The 25,832-nt window shown below is 35.6% G+C and overlaps 1 protein-coding gene across 1 annotated transcript in view; it reads left to right on the forward strand.

Moving 5' to 3' along the window:
* PJA2 (praja ring finger ubiquitin ligase 2) overlaps positions 1 to 25,832 on the forward strand; it is a 76,755-nt gene that overhangs the window by 46,916 nt on the left and 4,007 nt on the right. The window contains exons 6-9 of the mRNA XM_070569582.1: positions 4,079 to 4,264; positions 11,093 to 11,204; positions 23,723 to 23,837; positions 24,216 to 24,337. Of these exons, the coding sequence (XP_070425683.1) occupies positions 4,079 to 4,264; positions 11,093 to 11,204; positions 23,723 to 23,837; positions 24,216 to 24,337 (535 nt within the window). The remainder of the gene's footprint in view (positions 1 to 4,078; positions 4,265 to 11,092; positions 11,205 to 23,722; positions 23,838 to 24,215; positions 24,338 to 25,832) is intronic.

Genomic DNA, 25,832 nt, shown 5'->3' on the forward strand with positions numbered 1-25,832 from the left:
ATACTCTTAAAAATTTTTAATAAAACTTTAACAAATATTTTTCCTTTCCTGTTAACACTAAATTTATTAGAATAAAGGAACAGTTCTTCAGATTAAGTTCTGGGATTCTGTCTTTGTGACTGGATGGCATGATTTTGTAAGCTGTAATTCCCTTTTGGCTTTTTGACTCTTAATTCAAATTTCAGTTACTTTCCTTTGTTCTTCATCTCCAAGATAGGGATTTGAAATCTTAAAAATTTACTATACAATTAGAAGTATTAAAAATGAGCTTATACCTAAATCTTAGCAACTACTTACATATGTCTTGAGTTATAAAATGAAAACCAGTTCGTTAAATAGCAGTTAGGAATGTTTATTACATTCTCTAGGATTTTAAAAATAAATTTTTTATAATATAGTTAGATTATTTTATGAAAGGCTCAGCCCTTTAAAATGTTGATATTAACTCAGAGATTTAAAATTCTGTGCTGCAAATAAAAGATACTTGAATTGCTGATTTATTAGCTAAAGGAAGCCACTCAGATTTGTAAAATCAGAGTACTGTAGTTAGTGGTTTCAGTTCTTTAATTTGATTTATTTGCCTTTCATTTTCTTCATTTCTCAGAAAATTCTATGATGCATGATTATATGATGGCATATTTTAAAACTTTTAATGGAAATGTCTTTAAAATACTCAGTTTATTAATGCATTTAATAATTTTAATACTGCTATTCATGTAATGTTATTAAATTTAGTTTCTGTTATTGAGAAATAGGAATCTTTAATCATAAAGGGACCAACAGTCTATTTATCTGAAGCTTTGAGGTAACATTGTAGCCTACAGGGAGAGAGAAAGAAGACTGAGATACTGTTCTAAATGTTTTCAAGGTTTTTGAAGCATTTCAACTTAGATTATATGCTTACATTCCCATGGGGATATTTGTGTCTGTTAGCTACACAAAATGAAAGGCTTTTTTTTTCTTTTCTTTGAGGAAGATTAGCCCTGAGCAAAGTACTGCCAATCCTCCGCTTTTTGCTGAGGAAGACTGGCCCTGAGCTAACATCCATGCCTATCTTCTTCCACTTTATACGTGGAACATATACCACAGCATGGCTTTTGCCAACCGGTGCCATGTCCACACCCGGGGTCTGAACCGGCAAACCCCAGCCTGCCGAGAAGCAGAACATGGAAACTTCACCACTGCAGAAAGGCACTTTTGACCCTATTGTTCAAAATCGTTTTTCTTTCTTTCTTTCTTTCTTTTTTTTGGTGAGGAAGATTGGCCCTGAGCTAACATCTGTTGCCAATCTTCCTCTTTTTGCTTGAGGAAGATTGGCTCTGAGCTAACATCTGTGCCAGTCTTCCTCTATTTTGTGTGTGGGATGCTACCACAGCATGGCTTGATGAGTGGTGTGTAGGTCTGCACCTGGAATCCAAACCTGTGAACCCTGGGCTGCCAAAGTAGAGTGTGCGAACTTAACCACTATGCCACTGAGCTGGCCCCAGCGTCTTTTTTTTTTTTTTAAGGGCAAAATTCTTTTTGTTATGTTATCAAGCCAACTCTGGCCCAGCACAGTGCCACTCTTCGAGTCTGGTAAATTTTGTGTTAAACAGTAGGAATTTATATCAGCTTTATGTAGCATGTTGAAAGCATATGCTATGTACCACTTATTTTCTGTATCTATAACTGTGTTATCATGAATCATTAAAGATAGAATCAAATGTTTAAGCAAAACATGTAGTCAAGAATTGCTTATATAGTAAAAAAAATTAATGATATGTTATAAATTGTTTAGATTCAGAATGATTTCTTATTTTAGTCTTCTTCTGCTTTGAATTTAAAAAAACCCATAAATGAATATTTATTTCTTATACTGAATCATTTTCACCAATATGTTTGACGTTTATGTTATATACTTGAAATATAGAGTAACTTAGTCATTTTGATGTCTGTATAATAAAAAAAAAGAAATGTATTTTTTGGTAGGAGTATATTAGAAATAACAAAAATTTCCAAGGACTGTTCCAGGTTTAATCTCTAAGTTATTTGTTTTTTAAAAGATTGTTTTTCAAGGATTTATTATTACATTTGCAACACATACAGCAAGAGTACCTATTATGTGCCCAGCACTTGTTAAGGGGGATGTATGTATGTGTGCCCTTGAGAAGCTCCCAGTCTAGGAGGAGACCAGTGAGTCACCAGAGGAATTACAGTACAGTGTGCCAAGTGCTACCATGAAGGTGTGAACAAAGATCTGTTGCTTAGGAATAGCAGCAGATCTTAGGAATTTTTTATTTGATTTTGTATTTTAAATCCATTTGGAGTTTAAGATTTCATTGGACCTAATTATGATGCATGAAAGGAAAACATCCACTATCTATATATTAGACATTAAAACTTTAACAAAATAAGTATATGTTTATGCTAATTTCTCTGATTTTACTGGACTGGCTATACTGGATAGTAAATCTTTTAAACCTGTTATTCTGCAGTGTAGTTTAGGATCTGAAATTAAAGAAACATTTATGAGTTTAGGTATAGTAAGAGATACTGTTTCTCTATTTAAAATGTGTTGCTTCTTATGGGTGAACATTGTCTACATCTCTTTCATTAATGGAAACTGAATTTGCATGTTAGAATGAGTACTGATCTGCTCTTAAAGTTGAAATATATAAATTGTTGTATAACATTATTTCTCATCTTAAAACTCAAACTAAAATTCAGCTCTGCCAAGAGTATGCTCTAATATTTAACCTTTTGATATATCCTTTTGATATAACTCAAAGGTATTTTCTGTTAAATAAAATGAATTAAAATCCTACGAGTATAGTTTGTTATTTAAAATTTCATAAAAACAGAATTCTTATCTTTTGTTCAGTTCATTGCAGCCTTGAAATGCTTTTTCTTTCTCATGTATTATAGTTAATTTTTCTCAATTTGATCCTTGTGTCCAAATTTTTGGTGTTTTGACTTTTCCATGAGTGTTTTCTTTAACGTGTATGTTGTAAAATTTAACAGTCTGTCTGTCTATAGCTTCAAGGTTTTGCATCATACGTAGAATGATGCTGAGATTTTTGTAAAAATTTCTCTCATGATTTTTTAGGACTTTCATTGTTTTACTGGTGGGGGCTGGTGCTTATGCACTTTTAAAAGTGGCTCTGGAATTTATTTAACGGTAAATAATGACATACAGATTTAATCTCCCTCCTTCCAGGTGGATACTCTGTTGTCCCAGTGTCATTTATTGAATAATCCTTTTCCTTATTGTTTTGAAATGCTTCTTTTATCTGTTCCTTATTTTCTTTATCCGTACCACTCATTTGTCTGTCCCTGATCCTATGAGCTTATTTTCTAGTAGGAGAAAGACTGATAATAAACAAATAAGAAACTGTAAGTAAAAGTAAGTTCTACAATGAAAATAATCAGTGATGTGGTAGCCAGTGACTGGAGAGCTACTTAAAATGAGTGGCCAAGGCAGGCCTCTGAGCAGATAACAGTTGCTCTGACCTGAAATTCACGAAGGGAATGGCTATGCAAAAATCCGGTGAAAGAACGTTCAGGTAGAGGAAATGACCCCAAAGTGGAAACCATCTCCATGTGTTCAAGAATAGAAAGAATAGTATGAGTGTAGTAAATGGGCAAAAGAGTGGTGAGAGGTAACAGTTGGAGAAGAGGGCCGAGGAGAAAGCGTGTATTATGTAGGGATTTGTAAGCCAGACTGAGGAATTTGGATTTTATTTTAACTGTGAAGAGAAACTACTGAGAGCAGTGTTTAAAAATTCGCGAGTTGTCTAAGGTGAATTTTTATTTTTCTCCTTCAAAAAGAGGAAATATAGGGGCATAGATAATTCATATCTCAAATAGGTTCTTACATAATTAGGAGCTATTTCTATATACATATGACCCTATAACAAATTTGCTTCCCTTTTACATAATTCTACAGGTGAAGACAACATATTTTTAGAATCATGTAAGTACCGAGAGTTTAGAGCTCAATGAATAAAGAATCTACTTGCACTATATAGAACTCTTTAAAGAAAATTTTATGATGTGTTTTAAAATACTATTTTTTCTTCCCTTAAAATGTTTGTATTAGGGAACACACATCCTTGGAAGAGGGAGAAATTCCTTGGTTACAGTACAATGAAGTCAATGAAAGCAGCAGTGATGAGGGAAATGAGCCCGCCAATGAATTTGCACAGCCAGAAGCGTTCATGTTGGATGGCAACAATAACCTTGAGGATGACTCCAGTGTGAGTGAAGACTTAGATGTGGACTGGAGGTGTGTATGAAGCATATTACCATGCTTAACTGTTCATGCAGTAGACTTTGCTCGTGATTCTCCATTGTGAAAGCTGAATCTCTGATAGCTAAGAAGTGTTCTGATTTTCCCATCTGTTGGTTTTCATCTTCAAAGCTCATTTTAGATGTCGTTTCCCACATGGACTCCTTCCTACTTATTCCAGTCAGTGACCTTTTTCTTCTTTGACCTTTAGCTCTTTAAGCTCACCTTATATCCTAGTTATTTCTACACTCATGGTTTGAGGTTTCTGACTTTTAAATTTAGCTTTATTTGCTAAATATAGCACTTAGTATAATCCTTAAAAAAAAAAAAGATAATACAGTCGTGCGTTGCTCAATGACAGGGATACGTTCTGAAAAATGCATCATTAGGTGATTTCGTCCTTGTGTGAATATCATAGAATGCACTTACACAAACCTAGATAGTATAGCCTACTACACACCTAGGCTGTTTGGTGCGAATCTTATGGGACTGCCATCACCGTATATGCAGTCCATTGGTGTGATTGGTGCATTGGTATATGCAGTCCATTGGTGATACTTGAAAAATTTCAAAACCCGTGATTGAATCAGAAGAATCCTAAGTATAAAATTTTCTTTCTCTGAACAAAATATGGAAAATTTAATTGTACCTTCCTAGAGATGTTGAAAGTATTAAATTTATCCCGACGAGGAGTAGTGAACTTCAACTAAAAGTATTAGATAAATTAAGTGGATTACAGAATTATGTCTCATGATATAATGGTCAGAATTTAACTTGTGATTTACAAAGTTAGACTTAGCTTTCAAGTGTGCAGTAGTCCTTTGGAAGCAGCTAATTACTGAGATACAGAAAGGATGTTTCTTCCAACTGACCCCTTTTTGTTACTTTTTCTGGAAAAAACATGGCTTGGTACAACCCTTGTTTCCATCTCTGCACAGATAGATTTTTAAGATTTTGTCTTGTTTTTCCAGCTAAAATTCCATTACAGAAAATTTAGAAAAATAGAGATAACAAAAACTCATTCGTATTCCCTAATAACTCTACAGGTTTCTAGAACTTACATTTTTAAGGGTTTTTGTGTCTTTAGTTTCTCTTTCTGTATGCGTAGCTACTTCTTTGTGCTTCTCCACATTCTTCTAGGCACGAAACTCAACATCTTGAAATCCTCCTTAGCATTTCCTATTATAAACTCCCCAAGGGAAAACAAAATTATATGTGCAGAGCAGACTTTTACTGACCATTTTGTGGAAGTAGAGGTGGGATTTTATCATAGCCACGCAAACAGTTTGTAATTCCATCTTAAACATTCTCGTTCTCCAAAACCCATTTTCTGGCTTCCTAAACATGGAAAGTCAGTGGCTTCACTCAGTCCTAGTCTTGCTGATCTTGATGCGCCCCCTCCCCAGCTTTTCCTTCCTCTCTTCTGTCTGCCCTTTACCGTCTGACTGAACTTCTTAATTCTGTCTTCTCTCTCCATTATGCAAAGTCATTCCTCAGAGTGCTCAGCAGATAACAGAATCATCTTTTCAGCATCTTCTGTGCATGTTGGGAGGCAATTATGGTTTCTTATGAGGAAATTTTTTCTTTTGCACATTTTCAAAATTGTGTAAAAATAATTTTTTACAGCTCCATTGTGTAGATGCTCCATCCTTTATGTAGATGCGCTAAAATTTAATTGATCATTTCCCCATTGAAATAGTGCAGTGAAGTTCCCCCTCCCATAAAATTTGTTCTGTACTTCAGGTTATTTCTTTAAGACAGATTAATAGAGGTGACATAACTGATAGCTGTGATATTCTTTAAGATCTTGGTATATATTTCTAAATCACTTTCAAAAAAATTCTTCCACATAAAAATTTGGAGTAATTGTAATAAAGTAAAAATGTAATAGTAAAGTAATAAAGTAGTATGCTTTACTGAGTATAATTTTAACTTAAATTTGAAAACTTTTATTGTAGATTCTAATTATTGATAATCCTTATGAATATGGCCGTTGCATTAAGATTTTAAAGACATTGCTGTTTGTCCCAAAATTTGGGGAGCTTCAAAGTAGTATTGTTTTCAATATGGAAAACATTTTAGCATTGGTTTTAAGACCAAAGTTGTTTTTTTGTTGTTTTTTATTGAGGTCGCATTGGTTTATAGCATTATATAAATTTCACATGTATATCATATTTCGATTTCTGTGTAGACTACATCATGTTCACCACCAAAAACTAATTACCATCATCACCGTACACATGTGCCCTATTACCCCTTTCACTCTCCTCCCACCCTCTTCCCCTCTGGTAACCACCAATCTAATCTAATCTCTGTATCTATCTATGTGTGTGTTTGTTGTTGTTATTTTCCACTTATAAGTGAAATCATACAGTATTTGACTTTCTCCATCTGACTTATTTCGATTAGCGTAATACTCTTAAGGTCCAGCTATGTTGTTGCAAATGGCAAGATTTCATCTTTTTTTTATGGCTGAGTAGTAGTCCGTTGTGTATATATACCACATCTTCTTTATCCATTTATCCATTAATGGGCACTTAGATTGTTTCCACATCTTGGCTATTGTGAATAATGCTGCAGTGAACATAAGGGTTCGTATGTCTTTTGGCGTTCATGTTTTCGTGTTCTTTGGATAAATTCCCAGAAGTGGAATAGCTGGATCATATGGCAGTTCTGTTCTTAATTTTTTGAGGAACTTCCATACTGTTTTCCATAGTGGCTGCACCAGTTTGCATTCCCACCAGCAGTGTATGAGGGTTCCCTTTTCTCCACATTCTCTCCAACACTTATTTCTTGTCTTGTTAATTATAGCCATTCTGACGGGCATGAGGTGAGATCTCACTGTGATTTTGATTTGCATTTCCCTAATAATGAGTGATGTTGAACATCTTTTCATGTGCCTGTTGTCCATCTGTATATCTTCTTTGGGAAAATGTCTGTTCAGATCTTTTGCTCATTTTTTAATTGGGTTGTTTGTTTTGTTGTTGAGTTGATGAGTTCTTTATATATTTTGGGCATTATCCCCTTATCAGATAGACGATTTGTAACGTTAAGCCCAAAGTTTTGAAGGTTACTGTTTTGGATTTTATCTAGATATGGCAACACTTCATTATTTCCTTATGTGGTACTATATTAATTTATGCAGCAATAGCTAAAAGTTGCTAAAGTGAAAATACAATTTGATTTTCATATTAAAATAACACGTCATTTTGACAACTAAAAGGAAAAGTCAGGGCAAACAGCAGCAATTCTTACCTCTAAAGGCAAAATATGACACATTTTTTTTTTCAGTTTTGCTACTACTTAGGAAAAAAAGCTTTTTGGTTCTTTATTTTAGTTTAAATGAAAATGGAAAAAGTCCTCTATCTAAAGTTTGTTTGTTTTAAAGATTGGTGCCTGAGCTGACAACTGTTCCCAATCTTCTTTCTTTTTTTTTTCTGCTTTTTCTCCCCAAATCCCCCCAGAACATAGTTGTATATTTTAGTTGTGGGTCCTTCTAGTTGTAGCACTTGGGATGCCACCTCAGCTTGGCCTGACAAGTGGTCCCATGTCTGCGCCCAGGATCTGCACCAGCAAAACCCTGGGCCGCTGAAGTGGAGCGCGTGAACCACTCGGCCCCGGGGCCGGCCCCGGTTGATTTGTTTTGATGCAGTCACAGAACTGTTGTAGAATACCCAGAGAGTGTCTCATAGATTGGCGTGATAGGCGTTGATGTGGAGAAATAGGGGTTTTAGATTTAGACGAATCCAAACTATACCATTTAGTTATTCTTTGATAACTACTTAACCTCTCTATCTTTAAGAAATTGGGGGTATAGTTATTAACCTAATGAGATTGTGAGAAATTCATTCTGTATGGATATAACCATGGTTTAATAATAGAATTTTTTTTTAACTATTTTAAAGTTGTTTCAGGCTTATAGAAAAGTGGCAAAAATAGTACAAAGAATTCTCATATATCCTTCATTAAGATTCCCTAAATATTAACATTTACCACAACTGTCTTATTCTTTTTCCTTTCTTTATATTTATGGTATTTTGTTTCTGACCCATTTATGAGTAAGTTACAAACAAAACATGATGCCTCTTTGCCTATTAAGAGTCTAGAATGAATTTCCTAAAAACAAGGACATTTTCTTACATCACACAGTGAAATTTTCAAAATCGGGAATTAACACTGATGCAGTACTATTATCTAATCTACCAACCTTATTCAAATGTCTATAGTTGTCCCACTAGTGCCATTAGAGAAATTTTTTTTGGTCCAATCAAGGACCACTCATTACATTTAGTTAACATGTTTCTTTAGTTTCTTTTAATCTGGAATATTTCCTCAGTTTTTCATAACCTTGACATTTTTGAAAAGTACAGGCCATTTATCTTGTAGAATGTCCCTTAGGTCGGATTTGTCTGATGTCGTGATTAAATTCAAGTTACAGATTTTTAGTAGGAACACTATAGAAGTGATGTTTGTTCTTCTTAGTTCGTATCAGAAAGCTCATGATATTCAACTGTCCCATTACTGGTGGTGTTAGTTCTGATCACTTGGTTAAGGTGTTATCTTTCACATTTCTTCACTTATGCTTGCCATTTTTCCCTTTAGAGTTAATAGGCATCTAGTGGGAACATGGCTTGAGACTATGTAAATGACCTGTTTCTTCTCAAACTATCAAACTTCCGTCCACTAGTTTTAGTATTGTCAGTGATTTTTGTCTGAAACAATTATTACCGTGGTGATTTCCAAATGAGTGATCCTAGAATTTTTAATATTAGCTGATTATTTCACAGTGACCAAATTACCAGCAGATATCATGCACTGAGCGTCTAGATCTGTTTAGCCTGGAGAAGAAAAGAATTACTGGGAGATAGTTAACTCTAACCATGGAGTTTTCTGCCTAGGGAAAGTGGATGTAGTTTGTGTTCTTTGGCAGGTAGAACTAGAGCACTTGCTGCATGTGAGTTTCAAACTTCTGACAGGGCTCTCCCACACCGGCCCATAGCGCGTACCACCTTAGAAAACAGTGTAGTTTCTGCGTGCAGGGAATGGTTCTCCTGTTTCTTGAATGTCCACTCTTGTGCCATCTCTGTGCCGGGCACCAGTGTGCATCTACTCATTTAGTTTGTTTGACAGGTGAAGAAACAGAGTAACAGTTAAATAAATTTTTCACATTGTTTAACCATGACAGTTAAATGTGAAGTTAAATCCCTATCTGACTGACTCCAGGGCTCTTCATCTCTGCACTGCATCTCATTGCTAGATGGAGGAGTTCTAGTATTGCAAGGGAGGCTGGCTTCACTAATTCCGAGTTTTAATTCTAATTCTAAAATCTGTGATTGAATGAGAATGTCTGTTCCTAGGTACCATGTGATATCTGCTGATTTCTAGATACTACTAAGCTCTAATATATTCATAAGAATACTTCTGTTATCTCTTGGCAGTAGATTTGTAATTTTAATGATGGCACAAAGGTTGATATCAAAACTATTTTGAGCTATCTTGTGTAACTGTGGATTTTTCTGACTGATATTCAAGTTCTGATAGGAACTTGGAAGTCAACAGACATTTGCCTTTAGGTAAACAAAATAAGCTCTCTTTTGGAGATCTTGGATTTGAGATGGTGGAAGTTCATTGAGGTAAAGTGCCCTATAGAAAACTAAAAATTCAGGTCAAGAGCTCAAGAAGGGGCCTGGCCCTGTGGCCGAGTGGTTAAGTTCGCATGCTCCATCTCGGCGGCCCAGGGTTCCGCCGGTTCGGATCCTGGGCGTGGACATGGCACCGCTCATTAGGCCACGTTGAGGCGGCATCCCCCATGCCACAACTGGAAGGACCCACAACTAGAATATACAACTATGTACTTGGGGGATTTGGGGACCAAAAGCAGGAAAAAAAAAAAGAAGAATAAAAAGAAGATTGGCAACAGTTGTTAGCTCAGGTGCCAATCTTTAATAAAAAAAAGAAAAAGAGCTCAAGAGGCAGTTTGCAATTTGGTGGAGGTCTAGAGGTACCTGCAGAGAGGATGATTGACAACATGAACTTGAATGCAGTTTCCAAGGGAGCAAGATTAGAAAGAAGAGGACTGAAGATACACTTAGAATTTCCACGTTTTGAAATACTTCGTACTTCCAACACTTGAGGAAAAGGAGGAATCTCTGTATGTTTAGGGATTGAGAAAGGAGATTAGGACCAGATTAAGACATATTTTACTTCAAGGGGCTTATAATCCTTTAGAAAAAAATTATGAAAATGAGCAGTTAGGAGTTAAATATTTTTATAGCCGAATAATAATGGAGGATGCCTGGTTCTTAGAAGAATTAGAGAGAGATTAATGAGAAAAACTTGAGAAAGTAAAGTATCTTCAAGCCCAAAGTAATTAAGGAATACAGGGCAAGAGAAGAAAAAGAGGCTTTGACTAATGATAGAATTAAAATAAATCAATCATTCTCTTTATTATGTTCTCACCTAAATTTAGATTGGAAACTAAAATAAACAGAAGGGGAAATATATGGGAAAGAATTAGGAAAGAAAAAGTACTACCATTATCTCAGCCTTAAGCAGTCCTCAGTTAGAACTAGAAACATTAAAAGAGGGTTGTCCTGCAAACTTTGCCGTGAGTGTGGCAGACTATTGGGAGAGGTAGTGTTATCTTAATTCCTTATGCCTAGAATTTAACTTTTCTGTGGAGTTCTTCCTACCTCTTAACCCACAAGATTTATGTTAAAACATTGTAAGGTTTTCTGCTTGTAGTGTGTTTATTGTCTTATTGGTGTGTTAATTATGTTTTCACCATAAAGATTTCCCAAATCATAGTTGTATTTTTTTTTTCAGTCTGTTTGATGGCTTTGCGGATGGACTAGGCGTTGCTGAAGCTATTTCGTATGTGGATCCTCAGTTCCTCACCTACATGGCACTAGAAGAACGCTTAGCCCAGGCTATGGAGGTATTTTAGTGACTCTGATGCCTATATATTAGTTTGTGGGACGCAAAAATGATAAAAATTAAAGATTTTTTTAACCACTCTTAAGAAAAGGTGACTAATTTTCTCATCAATTTAATAACAATATCTGTACAATGATTACCACCAGTATGTGTATATAAATTACACTTGACATCCCACCAATTTCCCTAAAATTGGAGTATTTCCCAGTTTTTACTGCAGGATGGCATATGTTTTGCTTACATTTAGAAAATACACTTTTCCTCTATTGAATTATACGGGTCTGTGAATCTGAATATTTTATACACCCTTGCACAGGTGTATTTGTGAAATGAAATTCAAGATCCCTAAGGATATGTTACAAATCACTTCTTTTTTTTATTCTCATGGCTTCTAAATACTATCTTACTTCTTAATGCAGTTAGAAAATTTACTCTCCCTCATCCAGAAACACACACACTTTAATAAATGTGGCACATTTGGTGCCTGGGTTTGTATTGCCTTGTTTTCCTTATTTAACTAAAACACGAAAACTTGTTCGTAATTGTGTTTGTCTAAGGTCAAAAGCCCAAGCATTTTCACGTTTGGGAACTTCCACTGCACTGGTAGATTTCATTATAAAAAGTCTTTCTTTGTCACTATTTCCGAAATAGAGGAACAGTAATAACATGAATGAATCAAAAGTGAGAGAACGAAAATGAACGAGTGAAATTTCAGGGATGTTATAATAGCATTTAATCTTGAAATTTGAGATTAGAAAGTCCAGTTTAGATTCATAAATTAGTTAATAGATTGATAGGTAGATAAAAAGACAGACCTATCTACACACTCATGCACCCTTAAGTTAGCTATGCTTTGGCATCACTTTTTTTTATGTGTGAATAATCTTCCATGGAGATCATTACTCTTAATTATGCTTTTTTGTGTATGTTTTTCTCAAAGTGACCATAGCATAAATACTGTGTACTAGGAGAAAAGTCCGAAAGAACATCATGAGACAAGATAGGCTTAGGACTTTTCCCAGATTTTTTTAAACTTGTCTTACCAAATTCTGACACGCATTAATTACTGACATAGCATAATAACTTGCATCAGAAATATAATATGTAAAGATTAAGGGTCACTGACTTCTTTGAGCTAAATAAATTTTAAGTGACCACAATGGAATATGTCCTTTCTAGAATCTGGTTTCACAGTGCTTAAAAAGTCTTTTCCATTATTATACCAGTGATTTATAATCTCCTACAATATGGAGATATCTTTAAAAAGAAGTTTTGAGAATTAAAATAAAAGTTTTATTATTTGTTACTAATAGGAAATGTGACGTTTGATTGGCATCTTGAAAGAAGAGCCAGAGAGATTGGTCATGGGAGGTCATGCTAGGTAAAGACTCTAGCAGAGTCGACCAAGACAAGAGGCAGGAAAGAACATAGTATGTCCAGGGAACTTAGAGTCCCCACATTGTTGGCTCCTGCTCTTAGGGAACCCAGTGGCGGTGCCACTTTCAGTTATTCTTACCCATCTGTCTTTCTGCTTGTGATTAATGGTGTTAAGTGTCTCCCTTCCCCACAGCTTAACAGCTTCCTCAGATTTGGTGCTCTGCTCTATTTTATTTGAATTTGATTGAGACATGTTTCAACCCTAGAGAATCAATACAGTTCCATCTTCCTGTCACTCTGTAGAAATCTTTATTTTCTTTGTCTAGTATGCACTTATTTAAGCTGAGATAATTTATAGTTTCTTATTTTTCCTTTTAGATTTAACACTAACGTTCTTTAAATTGAAACAAAAACAAATAAGACAAACTGAGTGCCTTGACTTTTTTCTCAAGTAGCCCTATATCTTTTTGGCAATAGTAGTTTTCATTTCTGTTAATTTTCCAGTATTAGACTGATCTTTCTTTTCACGTAGTGGCTATTGGTGAAAATATTGGCCATAAACATTTGCCTGATATCTCTGTCTAAAATTTGAGTGAAATCAGGCCAAAATATTTAAGATCTTTAATTGTTTGAAACAATGATATTAAAGCTTTTTACTCCCAAACAAATTAAAAGAAATATATGTATCCCTTTCATATGTTTATGTTGACATCTAAAATTTTTTAGCATAAATCCTAAGTAATATTGCTTATCCTATTTTACCTCTTTGCAGTAAAAATATGTTCAAAATTTAATGTAAAAAATTGATATAGATTGAGTTAAAATTGTTAGTATGTAACTGATCAAAAACAAACATGAATTTTGATAAATAATTAGTTAAAGTAAAATTCTACTGGAGATGCATCTCTTAATGAGACGAAGGCCTTTTTCCTTCCTACTTTATGAATTAATTTTATTTATTTCCAGGAGACATAGTTCAGAATCAATTTCATTTGTTTTTCGTCTTTATGAATGTAAGCTTGAGAAACTTTATTCCGATGAATAAATTGATAGGGATGGAAAGAGTTTCTCATAACATTGTCACTCAGTTCTGAGATACTTAGCAAAATCCCATCAACTTGACAAATTGTCTACACCCTCCTTCAATTTTTTTGAAAGCAGAGGATTGGAAGCCATCTATAGAGATTTTTTAGAGTTCAGTTTGACCCCAGTATTTCAGATTGCCTTTTTGAATGGGTAAGAGGTATGCTTTTATTTATAAAGTGGGGAAAAGGTTAGTATAAAAAGGAATGTGGTGACAGAAACCAGATGGTACTTTGACTGCAGGCGCATTGTTAGGCAGATCAGTTTGAGGAAAGATTACAAGAAAAAGTTAATTGAGTCTCTTAAGACTCTCCATGCCAGTGGACCCCTCGGAAAGTCTTTACATACTTACAGAACACCTCAAATACATTGGGGTGTGGGCCTTAGGAAGGCAGTACATGAGAGGAGAGCATGGGCTTTCGAGTTAGACAGATTCATTTAGGCTGTGCGACCTCAGACACTTCACTTAAGCTCTTTAAGCTTTAGGTGCTCATCTACAAAATGAGAATAATAAAATTACCTCATGAGTTATTGTGAGATTGTGTTAAAGCACCTAGCAAAATAGCTGGTGCCGTGGTAAATCTCAGTAAATGGCTGTATTCCAAGATATATTCAAATCAACAATCAACCAAGTGTTAATCATCAAGCAAATCTGGATTCACTGGTCATTCCAAATCAGTATTAAATTGTTATAAATATTCATTCTTTAAAAACTAAATTCTGTTTTATTCTTTAGAAACTAATTTTGTGCTTAAAAAGGATTATACTACTTTAAACCTACATATATTCCAATTGGACTGTGTGGGCTATTTAGTTGTCTTTCTGACACTTGGACTAACTTTTGAAAATATATTGCCTAAGGTATAAATAGATTTTTATTTTTTTGTGTATTGTCATAGCAGTGGCATAAAATGGTCTCTCTTGCTCTTGTTGCTAACAGGTGATCCCAGATCACCTTACATATGTGTCAGTACCAAGGTAATAAATTATTTTCACATATCTGAAATTCCAGATATTTATTAGCACTGCACATGTGCAGATAATCATCAGAAAGGAATAATGAACCCATTGAGACAAACATGTATCAAAGCATAGTTAGCCTGGAATAACCTCCCCAAATGGAACTTACTATGAATAGTACCCCTTCTTTTTGTTTGTGTGTAGCACAGAGGAGTTCTTGCAGTCTGTCTTAAGAAGTACACAGGGAATTGGCTGAGATTCATGATTTTGGTTATGTGAGAAGGAAGCGACAAATAACAGGCTCTTCTTACTTTCCATTTCCTTATCTTCTGATGGGAAAGTTTAATATAAAGAATTACTATAACAAGGGATTCGAGTAACAAGGGATTGCTTAGTAAGGAATAAAGATAATTCTAAAGAGTATAGGAAAAGCATGTATAAGGAGCAGTCACCCTCTATAGGGCTAAGATACCCTAAGGAACAGTCCCCACTCCACTTCAGGCTTGGGATCCAGACCTTGATGGAGATGACACAGCTGTGGCTCACTGAATGGCAGAGAAGTTACAGTGATGATGAGCTGGCAGAACCTGCTGCAAATCAGCCCTGTAGAGTGCTGGAGAAAGCTATTCGTAGGGAGATGTCTAACTGAAAGCACTCTGCTACAGAACTGTCCAAGGTGGATGCTAGGGGAAGCTACTGGCCACTGGGTGCTGCTGGTCCCGTGTATCACAAGAGCTGGATGCTGCAGAAACTGTGTGCATTGCAGGAGTCTGGTGCTAGAGAAAGCCACGCATGCCACAGAGGCCTGTTGAGCATGCATACCAGGACTGGAAGCAAAGCCCTTTTCCTCCTGTAGTGTCCCTTCAGCATCCTGTAGCTACAAAGCTTAATATCATGACAACTGTCAGAAGGGAAAATATTTAAATGGCCTGAATCCATTTTCACAGAGCTGACAAAAATAGTGAATTTGGATCTGAGAAGAATAATTGATAACTGTAATACTTCATCCCTTCGACTGCTTGGATTCCATATACACCTTTTTACACACATTTGAGCTCCCATCCAACAACAGTACAACTATATTTCTACCTAACAAGATACAGCTATTCTTTTTTTTTTTTTTTTTTTAAAGATTTTATTTTTTTCCTTTTTCTCCCCAAAGCCCCCCGGTACATAGTTGTATATTCTTTGTTGTGGGTCCTTGTAGTTGTGGCATGTGGGACGCTGCCTCAGCGTGGTTTGATGAGCAGTGTCATGTCCGCGCCCAGGATTCGAACCAACGAAACACTGGGCCGCCTGCAGCGGAGCGCGCGAACTTAACCGCTCGGCCACGGGGCCAGCCCCAAGATACAGCTATTCTTAAAAGTGATGTTTTTATACCCTTTTCCCAGAATGAACAACTGAACAGTCCCAAGAGTCATTATATCCATCACTGGCTGTTAATTACTCCACAAATTCAGTCACTCACACTGAAATGTTCTCTTATATAAAGGTTAAATTGTCAAGTTAACTGCTATATGAAATAAAAATGAGGAGAGAGAAAAAGAAAGTGGTTAGCAGATACAAATAAACACATTTAACAGGCAGATATCTAGACATTAAGCAAAGCTACTAGTTCTTGTTTCTGTAATTGTTAGCTATGGTTTCCTTCTTCCATAACACATTCCATATTTTCCCTGCCTTCAGCTGGTTAGGGTTCTTTACTTGGTGGAGTGACCCAAACCTACGTTCCTGTAGAGTCTGTGTCCTCAATTATCCTGTCTTTTTTGGCTGCTATAGTTTTCTGGTAACTTTGTTGGGCATAGAAATACTAAGAGAAGTATCCTCTCAGTGAGATTATTATAGGACTTTCAAATAGAGGAAGGCTGGCCTGTGGAGGGTAAACTATTTCTACTGGTAAAAGGAGGCTCCGAGTGACTTGGGGATTCAAAATAGTCAGTTTCATCTGAGTCCAACCAGATGTCCCCATTCCAAATTGCAGAATCCTGTTCTTTAACCAATCAGTGGTTGAAACTTGACAAAGATGAAAAACTCATTTTAATTCAATAAGTCACACAATTAAATTTTATGTTTGGTTTTTGGAAATAAGAGAATTTTTTAGGGCTATCGTGGACACTGGTTCTCATACTGTGCTTTGCTCTCAGAGTTAATGGGTCTGAGTTTGTCATTTTCTCTTTGTAAGCGTGCACAGGCACTCAAAAGGATCCATCCCACATCAAAATGTTTGTAGTCATCATTACTACCATAAAATCAAGCGCAGCAGCCACCTGGGCTCCCAAGACATGTGCTTTAGTTGGCATTTCATTGCAGTTAGCCACGGTGATAGTTTGATTTATTGTGATGCCGCTACAGGCCATGGATTGATAGCATCCTGTTTTTATTGGGCTCGGCACTGAGCCCAACCAAGCCAATCCCCAGATCCCATTCTTGCTTCACAGAACCATGCCTGATATCAAATTCTCTATCAGTGTGGGCTCAGCCACAAGAGGGAAAACAATAATTGGAACAGGTTAAATTTAATATAAAGAATTATTAACTACAGTAGGGGATTAGAGTAATGAGGGATTGGCTACTTGGAAATAAAGTGAACTCTAGAGAATATAGGCATAGCACATTTAACGAATAACCTTAGGGCTGCGATACAGCACTCCACCTCCACACGCCCCATGGCTGAGATGCAGACTGTGATGGGGAGGACACAACCGTGGTTCTTAGAGAAGTGTTTGTGCTACTATTCTGGCACAACTTGCTGGAAATCTGCCCTCTGGAGTGCTGGAGAAACTGTTCACAGGGAAGTAACTAACTGGAAGCACTCTGCTGCAAAACCACCCAGGATCGGTGCCAGGAGAAGCTGCTGGCCACTTTATACTATAGCTGTCAAGCACTGGAGAAGCTGCATGTGCTTCTGGAGCCAGGCACTGGAGGAGCCACTCACGCTGGAGGAGCCTGGTGCTGGAGAAGCCATCTGTGCTGCAGAAGCCCACGATAGGGAAGCCTCACATGCTGCAGGGCCCTGCCCCAGCAAGCCCACTAGAACCAAAAGGCATTGTCCCTTCCTCCTGTGATGTCTCTCCAGCGCCCTCTACTGACAAAGCCTAAGATCATGCTAGCTGACAAGGGAAGAATATTCAAAAGGCCCAGATCTGTATTCACAGAGCAGAAATGAAAGGTGAATTTGGAACTGAGAGGCAATAATTCAAGCACTGACATACCGCTTTTCTTTTTGCAGTATCTCCACAAATCCAGAGTCAAATTTGGTGTTCAATATTATTAACTGTAGTTGTTAACTCTTAGGATGAACATTTTTGCTTTCTCTTTTTTTAATCCTGACTTTGCTTTGGCCTTGGACCTATCCTCTAGTGTAAGTCATCTCAACTCCTTTTTGGAAAGATATAATTCATTGCTAAAATATCTAGGCTAAATCCTGAGGAGTATACACAAGACCATGTTTGCCATCCCAGCCAACGGCATGTTAACTATCAGGCAGAATCCTCCTCCTACCTGAGAGGCCCAGTTTGTTTGTTTATTTTTTATTGTGGTAACATACACGTAATGTAAAGGTTAACCATTTTTAAGTATATAGTTAAGTGGCATTAAGTCTGTTGTAAACAATAACTCTCCATCCCCCCCCCTGCTCCCCTGCCTGTGGCAACCACCATTCTTTCTGTCTCTATGAATTTTACTATTTAGGTATGTCATCTAAGGAGAATCATACTGCCAGAATTTATCCTTTTGTTATTGGCTTATTTCTCTTAGCATGTATGCCTTCAAGGTTCATCCATGTTGTAGCATATGTCAGAATTTCCTTCCTTTTCAAGGCTGAATAATATTCCATTATATATATATAATACACCACATTTTTTTTAGCTTTATTGAGATATAATTGACATATAAGATTGTGTAAGTTTAAGGTGTACAATGTGTTGATTGGATACACGTATATATATTGTAAAAAGATTATCACAGTAGGGTTAGTTAACCCCTCCATCACGACACGTAATTACTATTTCTTTCTTGTGGTGAGAACATTTAAGATCTACTCTCTTCGCAGCTTTTAAGTATATAATACAGTATTGTTAACTATAATCACTGCGCTGTACATTAGATTTCAGTAACTTACTCATTTTATAACTAGAAGTTTGTACCCTTTGATCCACATCTCCCAATTTTTCCCACTCCCCAGCCCCTAGCAACTATCATTCCATTCTCTGTTTCTATGAGTTCAGCTTTTTTAGATTCCACATATAAGTTGTATCATACAATATTTGTGTTTCTCTGACTTACTTTACTTGGCATAATGTCCTCAATGTCCGTTCATGTTGTGTTGCAAATGACAAGATTTCCTTTCTCATGGCTGAATAATATTCCATTGTGTATACATGCTACATCTTTATTCATTCTTCTCTTGATGGACACATAGGTTGTTTCCATATCTTGGCTATTGTGAATAATGCCGTAGTGAACATGGGAGTGCAGATATCTCTTCGAGATCCTGATTTCATTTCCTTTAGATATATACGCAGAAGTGGGATTGTTGGCTCATATGATAGTTCTATTTTAATTTTTTAGGAAATTCTATACTGTTTTCTATAGTGGCTGTACCAATTTACATTACCAGCGTAGTGCATAAGAGTTCCCTTATCTTCACAACTTCACCAACACTTATTTCTTATCTTTTGATGATAACCATTCTAGCAGGTGTGAGATATCTCATTGTGATTTTGATTTGCATTTCCTTGATGATTAGTAATGTTGAGCATTTTTTCATCTACCTGTTGGCCTTTCGTATAGCTTTTTGGGAAAAATGTCTATTCAGGTCCTCTGCCCATTTTTTAATCAGATTGATTTTTTTGCTATTGAGTCGTTTGAGTTTCTTGTATGTTTTGGATATTAACCCCATATCAGATAGATAATTTACAAATATTTTCTCCCATTCCATAGATTTGCTTTCCATTTTCTTTATTGTTTCTTTTGTTATGCAGAGTCTTTTTAGTTTAATACAGTCCACTTATTTATTTTTGCCTTTCCTGCTTATGCTTTTGTTGTCATATCTAAAACATCATTGCCAAGACGAATGTCAACCCAATGTTTTCTTAGACTTCTACAGTTTCAGGTCTTTTGTTTATGTCTTTAATCCGTTTAGAGTTAACTTTTGTGAGTGATGTAAAGTCTAATTTCATGCATGTGATTATCTGGTTTTCCAGCACCATTCATTGAAGAATGAGTATTTCTTTTCTCATAGAGTATTCCTGGCTCCCTTGTCCATATATGCCAGGGTTAGTTTCTGGGCTCTTGATTTTCTTCTGTTGATCTCTGTTTTTGTGCCAGTGTTGCACTGTTTTGATTACTGTAGTTTCATAGTACAATTTGAAATCAAGAAGTGTGAGGCCTCCACCCTTGTTCTTTGCTTTTCCTGTTCAGGGTCTTTTGCTGTTCCATACAAATTTTAGGATTGTTTTTTCTATTTCTGTGAAGAATACCATTGGAATTTTGATAAGGGTTGCATTAAATCTGTAGATTGCTTTGGGTAATGGTAGAATGGACATTTTAACAATCTTGATTCTTCTAGTCCATGAACATGGGATATCTTTCCATTATTTGTACCTTCAGTTTCTTTCCTCAAAGTCTTATAGTTTTCAATATGCATAAATTTCATCTTGATTAAGATTATTCTTAAGTGTTTTATTGTTTTTGATGCTATTGTGAATGAGATTGTTTTATTTCTTTTTCAGATATTTTATTGTTAATGTATAGAAACAACTGATTTCTACATGTTGATTTTGTGTCCTGCAACTTCACCAAATTCATTGATTAGTTCTAACATTTTTTTGGACGAGTGTTTAAGATTTTTTGTGTATAAGATTATATCTGCAAACAAAGAGTTTTTACTTCTTCCTTTCAGATTTGGATGCCTTTTATTTCTTTTTCTTGCCTGATTGCTCTGGTGAGGACTTCTAGTACTACGTTGAATAGGAGTGGTGAGAGTGGGCACCCTTGTCTTATTCTTGATCTAGAGGAAAAGCTTTAAACATTTCACTGTTGATTATGATGTTAGCTTGTCATATATGTGTGCCTTTATTATGTCAAGGTATGTTCCTTCTATACCCAATTTGCTGAGAGTTTTTCTCATGAAAGGATGAAAATTTGAATTTTGTCAAATACTTTTTCTGCCCCTATTGAGATGATCATATGATTTTTATCTTCCATTCTATAAATGTGATGTATCATTTTTATTGATTTGCATATGTTGAACCATCCTTGCATCTCAGTGATAAATCCCACTTGATTGTGCTGCATAATCTTTTTAAATTTGGTTTGCTGGTATTTTGTTGAGGATTTTTTGCATCTGTGTTGGTCAGGGTTATTAGGCTGTCCTTTTCTTGTAGTGTTCTAGCTTGGGTATCAGGATAGTGCTGGTCTCGTAAAATGAATTTGGAAGTGTTCCCTCTGCCTCAATTTTTTGAAAGACTTTGAGAAGGATTGACATTAATTCTTCTTTAGGTATTTGATAGAATTTTTCAGGAAACTATCTGATCCAACCTTTTCTTTGTTGGGAGATTTTTGATTACTGATTCAATCTCCTTTCTTGTATTGGTCTGTTCAGATTTTCTATTTCTTCATGATTCATTCTTTGTAGATTGTATGTTTCTATGAATTGACCCATTTCTTCTAGAGTATCCAATTTGTTGGTGTATAATTGTTCATGATAGTCTCCTATGACCTTTTTTATTTCTGTGGTATCACTTGTAATGTCTTCTCTTTTATTTCTGATTTTATTTTAGTTTTCTCTTTTTCCTTAGTTTAGGTGAAGGTTTGTTAATTTTGTGTTTTCAAAACACTAGCTCTTAGTTTTGTTGATATTTTCTATTGTTTTTCTGGTCTCTACTTCATTTATTTCTCCTCTGACCTTTATTATTTCCTTCCCTCTGCTGTCTTTTGGCTTAGTTTGTTCTTTTCTAGTTCCTTGAGGTATGACGTTAGGTTGGTTGTTTGAGATCTTTCTTTTTTTTATTAATGTAGGCATTTATTGCTATAGGAGGCTTCCCTCTTAGAACCGCTTTTGCTTCATCCCATAAGTTTTGGCACGTTGTCTTTCCATTGTTGTTTGTTTCAAGATATCTTTTGATTTCTTCTTTGACCCTTTGGTTATTTAAGACAGTGTTGTTTAATTTCCACATATTTGTGAATTTTCCAGTTTTCTTCCTGTTACTGATTTTTCATTTCTTGCCATTTTGGTCAGAAAAGATAGTTGGTATGATTTCAGTCGTCTTAAATTTGCTAAGACTCATTTTGTGATCTATGAGATGATCTATCCTGGGGAATGTTCTGTGTGCACTTGAGAAGAATGTGTATTCTGCTATTGCTGTGTGAAATGTTCTCTATGTGTCTGTTAGGTCCATTTTATCTAAAGTATAGTTCAAGTCCAAAGTTTCCTTTTTGATCTTCTGTCTGGATGATCTTTCCATTGTTGAAAGTGAGGTATTAAAGTCCTCTACTTAATTGTATTAGTGTCTGATCTCACTTCATATCTATTTTTATTTGCTCAGTGTACTTAGGTGCTCTGATGTTGGGTGCATGTTTATTTATGATGATTATATCCTCTTGATGAGTTGACTCTTTATCATTATGTAATAACCTTCTTTGTCTCTTGTTACTGTGTTTTGCTTAAAGTCTATTTTGTCTAATGTAAGTATAGCTAGCCCAGCTCTTATGTTTCCACTTATATTGAAGAATTTCCCTCACTCTGATCCTTTATGCATCCTTAAAGCTGAAGTGAGTCTCATAGGCAGCATATAATTGGGTCTTATTTTTTAACCCATCCAGCCACTCTTTGCCTTTTGATTGGAGAATTTAGTCATTTACATTTAGAGTAATTATTGATAGATAAGGACTTGCTCATGCCGTCTTATTAATTGTTGTCTGGTTGTTTTGTAATTTTCTTGTTCCTTTCTCCCTCTCTTGCTGCCTTGTTTTGTGAGTTGATGATTCTCTATAGTAGTATTCTTTGAGTCCCTTCTCTTTGTCTTTTGTGAATCTAATGTGTGCTTTTGCTTTGTGGTTACCATGAGGCTTACATAAAACATCTTAACAGTTTATTTTTTGCTGATAACGGCTTAACTTCAATTGCATGTGAAAACTCTACGCTTTTATTCCTCCTTTTGTTTTTCATGTCACATTTACTTCTTTTTATTATTACATATTCATTAACAAATTATTGTAGCTATAGTTACTTTTAATACTCTTGTCCTTTAACCTTTATACTTGAGTAAAGTGGTTAACACACCACCATATTACAGTATCAGAGTATTCTGAATTTCTCTATCTATTTACATTTACCAGCCACATTTTGTGTATCCATTTATCTGTCAATGGATATTTGGGTTGTTTTGATCTGTCAGTGGATATTTGTTCTTGCAAATATGTCCTACCTGCAGTTAGAATCTAATTTTAGCCCAAGGGCTAATCAAACCACAAAAGAATGAGAGTGACTCATACTAGATGGTCATATGATCTGATATTCTTTCCATCCTTGTTAGAATAGTAACTTTATACAGACATTTGAACCCTTAAAGTTCGCAATCCGGATAACCTAGTAATACTAGTGAGCTAGTAATGTGGGTATGCTAACTCTATACCATTAGTATATATAGCCATTCAGGAATGTATTATTTGCTTCCAGACCTTGAACATGTGGTAACCTCGGCCACATTTTATCTTCCGTGAGTTGAACCTGCCTAAAATGTTTACTTTCTTTCATGTTACTGATTCTACACAGGAGCTCATAAGTTGGAAGAGATAACTGCTCTTCTGCAAATATGTATATAATGAGCAAGTAGATGGTTATTGAGACAAGGTAGATTTTTGTTGTACTTGTGAAAAGTAGAGCTTTTTTTTGGTATGTTTTTTCATGTTTTGATTTGAGGGTAGTGATGATGGTTCCTTTTGCAATGAGGCAAAAAGAGCAGGAGAGTGAAGCAAAAGAAGCTTAACAGGAAGAGAATAATGGTATATGTAATTTTGGAAGCTAACTTTAAAAATAGTTTTCTAGTACTGTTTTAAAGTGTTTTCTAACAAAGAACTGTGACTTTTCTTTTTCAGACTGCCCTGGCACATTTAGAATCTCTTGCAGTGGATGTTGAGGTAGCCAATCCACCAGCTAGTAAGGAGAGCATTGATGGTCTTCCAGAAACCCTTGTTCTCGAAGATCACACTGGTAAGGGCAAGGTGGATCTTGAACGTCAAATCACACCGTACATGTCTGTTATCAACATACCTAAAAGATAAAATACTATTAGAAACTTTCATTAGGTTTTCTGTGAAACCAGATTCTAACAAACTTCACCTAGAATATTTTTAATTTATCAAATGATAGGCTGGGACAGATGTTCCCTAGTCAGCTTTTCTACAAAAGCAATGTTTATTAAATTCCAAATTGTCACGTATTAGACAGAAACATGTTTGCCAATTAATTGATCAAAGTCTGGTTCTTTTGTTTTTCATAGGTATCATCTATGAGTTAATATGTTGATTTTCAGTTTTATTAAAGTTGAACTTTCTGGGATTGATAGATCCAATTACTTGTTGTTTTCAGCTATTGGTCAGGAGCAGTGCTGTCCAATCTGTTGCAGTGAATACATTAAGGATGACATAGCAACAGAGTTACCCTGTCACCATTTCTTTCACAAACCTTGTGTCTCAATTTGGCTACAGAAGGTAAGTTTTAGATCTACTTCTTTTAAATTAATATTTTAATAGTTTCTCCTAAAAGTTGATTGATGGTGGTAGTCTTTTAAGCCTATTTTATTTAACTACATACTTTGTAGTACTTTTTAATTCAGTGTTAAAAATTGGCTGCCTTTTAATGATTAGAGATTAATATTGAACTGTTTTACTTTACTGACATTGTCTGTAAAACAATATAGACAACACTAACTACTTAAGATAGTTAATCATTTTCAGAAATGATTAAATATCAAAAAAATCATTTTAAGATAAAGTAATTAGATCTTTAATCATATCCCTGAAATCTGGTGTTTTCAGAAGTATTTCAAGCAAAGAAGTCTTTGGCACTACTCAGTACTGTAAGAATATACAGCTGTTCTGCTAATACGGATTGGTGTCTCTGAAAATGTATATGAGAAATATTTAATAACTTACCGAGTACCTCCTATTCAAATTTTTATATACTGTCCTTAAATATTTACCCAATAATTTTTAAGTATATTTGAATTACTTAAGGAAAAAAGAGTTTTCCTTAAGTCTTCTCTATGAACTCTATGTGCATAAAGGATATTTTCATACAGTTCAGTAGAAATGCCCAAATCATTTTCCCAGCTTATTTACTTATGGATATAGCTCCCTCTTTTCCCTACAACCACTCCTTTTCTTGTTGCCCCCTTTCTTCTCCTTCCTCCCTTCTTTTCTTGCCTGTCTCTTTCTTTGTTCTTCTCCCCTTCTACTACCTCTTCATCTCTGTCAAAACTCTACTTAAAATTTCTAAAATCCAATGCAGAAATGTTCACTATTCCTTTATAAAATCTAAAGTTTCTGTCTTAGCTTTCAAGGCCTTCTATGATCTAGTCCCCAGCCTGTCTCTTCAGATTTGCTCCTCTGTACATTTGCTCATGTTTACTTAGCCTCATGTGGTCTTTCTCCATACCATCTGTAAGATGAGATGATCTAGGTAGGTCTGGCTTAAATTCCACCTTTTCTATCCTTAATAGCCCTTTTCTTTAAACTCCCATGATGGTATCAGAGCCTTAAGAAGGATCTGGTGTTTTGTGTGCCTGGTGTGTGTCAGGCACTGCTAGATGATTCACGTGTGTTTTCCCATTTATTCCTCACAGTAACTTTGGGACATGTTGATATCCTTATGCCCATTTTCCGAGGATTGTTACTCATTCAGGTTACACAGTTAGTATCTAGTTGATTGAGACTTCACTCATCTATCTGACTCTAAAATGTTGCTTTTAGAGCCCAGTCTATATGGCAAGTGTGTAATAAATGTTTGTTGAATTAAATTCTTGAATTGTAAACATCATATATGGTGTACAGCCTTGAATTGTCATTGCCTTTGCTATAACCCTATTACCCTTTGCTGTAACCCTAGTAATCTCTTTAGTCTCTCTCCTGTCAGGAAACAGCTTAGTGTAAAGCCTTTCCTCTGGGAAAAAGGTTCTCGAGATACACATTTTTGTCACCTTCACCA

Source organism: Equus przewalskii, chromosome 13 (genome assembly GCF_037783145.1).
Source record: "Equus przewalskii isolate Varuska chromosome 13, EquPr2, whole genome shotgun sequence".
Lineage (NCBI taxonomy): Eukaryota > Metazoa > Chordata > Mammalia > Perissodactyla > Equidae > Equus > Equus przewalskii.